We start from the raw sequence: 2,700 nt of genomic DNA, 5'->3' as shown, positions 1-2,700 counted from the left end.
AAAGTTAATCAAGGTACATTTTCTCTAAATTAAAAGACCTTAACTATCTAAATTGTATCATTCATCTACATACATATATACAGGTTGAGATTCCACTTTGTCAAAATACAAAAAATCTTCTATTCTTTTTCAAAGTTGTTCTTCTTCTTCTTCTTTATTTTTTTGACCAATCGATTCATGAGAACTTCAAATTTTCAACCATAGTGAATATGTTTGAAAGTAATTGTGTAACATTAGAGAGCGATACAATGATTTAGATCCTTATCAGATTAAAATTATTTTAAAAACAATGACTTAGCACGATCAGTTTTTGTGATTACATGTAAGCTCTTTTAATTTTTAATATATTAGTATTTTTCTAATAAAAAGTGCTTCTATGTATGAGAAAAAAATTTGACCAAATAAAATGAAGTAAAATGTGGACCTCTTTTAACAACAACAATATATCTAGCAAATGATAAATTTGAATTACAAAATTGAAGTAAAATGTGGACCTCTTTTAAGTCGTAGTTCGTTTGGATTAATTTTTAATTAAAATAAAAACTAAATTAATTTACTCAATTTTTAAAATTTAACCAAATAAAATAAATTTCATGAATTTAGTTATTATCAAGTTTGCTCAATTTTTAATTTAGCTAATGAAAAATTGGTAATGGTAAATGAAGTGATATAAAGCACTTGGTTTGAGAGTTGAGTTCTTAGGATGAGGCTTGTATTTTCCACCGTTCATCCAAGATAAAGCAACTACTATAATATTTCTTTCTTCTTCTTCTTCAATTCTTCATTTGTGAAGATAGAAAAAATTATGGCTCTCAGAATGTGGGCTTCTTCAACAGCCAATGCACTAAGAATCTCCACAACTAACAATATAATTGCCCCTTCCTTTTCTATCTCCAGATGTTTTTCAACTGGTAATTCACTTCTCTCTAAATTCTCATTTGCACAGTTTTTTATTTTCAAAATTGGGGGAATCTCAATCAATTGAGTTATTGAGATTCCTAATTTGCGATTTTCTTCTTCACCTTTATTAATTACTCCATATATATGTTGTGTTTACAGTAATTGATGGGTTGAAGTATGCATCTTCACATGAATGGGTGAAGCATGAGGGTTCAGTGGCCACAGTTGGCATCACTGATCATGCTCAGGTGAGTTTTCTGCTTATAAACCTTTTCGATTTAGCTTATATACACTGATGTGAATAAATACTGATACTTTCTGTTAGTACATTTTAGTTGACCTAAGAGTGTAAAACTTCCTTTCCATTGTCGGTGTATCTAAGTTATTACTCTGTTCGTTTCCATTTGTTTGTCTGGTATTGACTTGCAATAGAGACTTTTGAATTTTGTACTATTTGTTTTTTTATCTTGTCGTGGGAAGTTGAAATTAAAGAGTTGTTGAAAAAGTAAAGAGACGTTCATTTTTTAAATGCTAATCTGAATAAATCATCTATTGTATAATTACATGTATGGCATACTGGCAATAAAAGCTATGGTTTACTTATGCTTGTCCATGAATGAATTTATACAAGAAAAACGAGACGAACTTTGGGTATTTGTGATGCACTTTAACGAAAGATGAATGTTGGATTTCGTATAACATAAATAAATTCATGGCTAATGTGTATACAAAACAGATCAGATAAGAAATGTTGGTAATCTATGATTTTCGAACATTTGAATGTTTACTACAGGACCATCTTGGAGAAGTTGTGTTTGTGGATTTGCCAGATATTGGTGGTTCTGTTTCCCAAGGAAGCAGTTTTGGAGCTGTTGAAAGTGTCAAAGCCACCAGTGACATTAATTGTCCTATCTCTGGCGAGATTGTTGAGGTCAACACAAAGCTTTCTGAAACGCCCGGCTTGGTAAGAAATTTCATTCGTTGATAGAGTTCAATTGTTACTTTTCATTTTCTAGCTGGTTGAGTGTCATTTTTGTACTATCAAGATAAATTCGAGCCCATATGAAGATGGATGGATGATTAAAGTGAAGCCAAGCAGCCCATCAGAACTAGAATCTTTGATGGGATCGAAAGAGTACACAAAATTCTGTGAAGAAGAGGATAGTCATTAACACATGAATTAAAGTGCTGCTTAAGTCATCTTGGACTAACTCGTCATGTGCTTAAGGTTGATATTGTTATAAGATTTCCCAGTCAATGTATAAAATTGTTCAAGCATTATCGGCATCTTTGCCTATGCAGTTTTATAATTCAATCTTCTCTTATTAAGACCATCTATGTCCTCTTAATTTCATCTTCCAATTCATTCTTAGACAATTTCCACTCTGTTACATAGATGTATCGATCTTCACTGAAAACACATGTGAAGCATTCAAGATAATTGTGGGGGAAACTGCTATATCATTGCTTCATCACGTATAAATGAAAGACCATTAGAAGGGTTAAATCATGTATTTAGTTATGTACATGATCGATCCATAGTGACTTTCAATAGCCAAGAATCAACAGTCTTCACTCATTATCTGCAGACAGCCTCCTAGTTCTTGCTAGGCAATTCTCAGTATGCCTAATCGTTAGAAAATATTGCACCTTGGTCTCTGTGTTAAGCTGTTCAAGCCTGCACGTCAAAACTCTGACTATGTCTCATTTATCATCTCTCGAACACTTTGTTGGATCTCAGTTTCAAATGATAAAACATGCATGAGTCCTTGACAAGCTAGCTAGAGCTCTTTTTCATCC

The 2,700-nt window shown here is 32.2% G+C and overlaps 1 protein-coding gene across 1 annotated transcript; it reads left to right on the top strand.

The window, feature by feature from the left end:
- The first annotated feature begins 667 nt into the window (after positions 1-667).
- Positions 668-2,234, top strand: LOC107023420 (glycine cleavage system H protein, mitochondrial-like). Its single transcript, XM_015224111.1, has 4 exons — positions 668-911; positions 1,060-1,148; positions 1,694-1,864; positions 1,947-2,234. Exons 1-4 carry the CDS (start codon positions 806-808, stop codon positions 2,070-2,072), a joined length of 492 nt encoding a protein of 163 aa, XP_015079597.1. The 5' UTR covers positions 668-805; the 3' UTR covers positions 2,073-2,234.
- The last annotated feature ends 466 nt before the right edge of the window (positions 2,235-2,700 follow it).

Source organism: Solanum pennellii, chromosome 6 (genome assembly GCF_001406875.1).
Source record: "Solanum pennellii chromosome 6, SPENNV200".
NCBI classification, from domain to species: Eukaryota; Viridiplantae; Streptophyta; class Magnoliopsida; order Solanales; family Solanaceae; genus Solanum; species Solanum pennellii.
This window is presented reverse-complemented; position numbering and strand designations above follow the sequence as displayed.